The following is a 1324-nucleotide window of genomic DNA, read 5'->3' as shown; positions in this document are numbered from 1 at the left end:
GTTCCTTTGTTTCAGATTACTGGGTTAACGTTTACTGACCCGTACTTTGAGTTCTCGCCACAAATTCTCGATCGGATTAAGGTCCGGGGACTGACTGGGCTACGGAAACACGTTTATATTATGTTCAACAAACTATTTCTGTGTTAATTTTGAACAACGCTTTGGATCATTGTCCTGCTGGAATATTCAGTGTTTACCCAAGTTCAACATTTGAGCAGACTCAAATTTTCCTCCAAAATATCCCGATAAATGGCCCTGTTCATACGTTCTTTAATGATATGAATTTTTCCAATGCCGCTGAAAGAAAAGCAGCCCCGCACCATTATGTTTCCTCCACCGAATTTAACAGTTGAACTCTTCTCCCTTCTTTCTCCAGACTTGACGGGTGTAGCTATGATTGAATAACTCTATTTTGATCTCATCAGACCAAATTACATTGTCCCAATAGCTTGCAGGTTTTGATAAAATTTATTTTCAAATTCAAGTCTGGTTCTGATTTGTCGTTTGGTGAGAAGAGGAGTTTTCCTTGCCGCATAGGACTGAAGTCCACGTTTTCGCAAGGAATTAGTCACGGTGCGTTTATTAACATTAATCCCGACAGTTTCCAGCTCATTTACCAATTCTTTGCTGATAACTTGAGGATTATCTGAAACATTTCTAGTCATCTTATTCAATGCTCGATTCGAAATTTTCTTTGGGGCACCAGCCCGAGTAAGATTAACAGTGATATGATGCGTTTTCCATTTCCTTATTATTGAACCTACTGTTGAAGGATGCACGTTGAATCGTTTTCCAATCAATCTGTACCCTTTACCACATTTATGAGCATCAATAATCTTGTTTCGCAGATCAACACTATGTTCTTGGGTTTTAACCATTATTAAAAATGTCAGATAATAGCAAGGCACTGTAGATGTCTTTAATACACGATTCACACGTACCAACCAAAAAATTCGCGATCAAGATTGATTTTTTAAAATAAATTTATTAAATAATGAAAAATCCAAAATTTGAAGAAGCCAAAATTCTATGTGGTATTAAAAAAAATCTAATATTTGAAATTAAATAAAAAAAATACTGCTACAAATGGATAGAACAGAGACGCATTCTTAAATACGAAAATTCGGCTTAAAAAACGCATTCCGGTTGAATGTCAACCGGTGTAAATGGGAATGTGTCCCTTTTTGTCGGCACTGGGATTGGGGTCCTTATTCTAGACTAGATCAAAACAGAGAAATGAATGAAATTAGGAAATCTCATTCATTTGTTACTATGTATCGAATATGTTTTACAGCAGCGATTTCAGAATTTTCGTTTTGATATC

General features: G+C 36.0%; 1 protein-coding gene across 1 annotated transcript; it reads right to left on the bottom strand.

Moving 5' to 3' along the window:
* Positions 1 to 431: 431 nt before the first annotated feature.
* Positions 432 to 878, bottom strand: LOC145278246 (uncharacterized). Its single transcript, XM_080130535.1, has one exon. The coding sequence runs from the start codon at positions 876 to 878 to the stop codon at positions 432 to 434; it is 447 nt and encodes a 148-aa protein (XP_079986661.1).
* Positions 879 to 1324: the final 446 nt, after the last annotated feature.

This window comes from Euprymna scolopes, chromosome 6 (assembly GCF_053919585.1).
Source record: "Euprymna scolopes isolate OS-2025 chromosome 6, ASM5391958v1, whole genome shotgun sequence".
NCBI classification, from domain to species: Eukaryota; Metazoa; Mollusca; class Cephalopoda; order Sepiida; family Sepiolidae; genus Euprymna; species Euprymna scolopes.
The sequence above is the reverse complement of the archived record's forward strand: the minus strand, read 5'-3'. Positions and strand labels throughout refer to the sequence as shown.

Excerpts from the sequence above, each read along its gene's own strand:
- LOC145278246 (XM_080130535.1), bottom strand. The coding sequence starts at position 878 with ATGGTTAAAACCCAAGAACATAGTGTTGATCTGCGAAACAAGATTATT.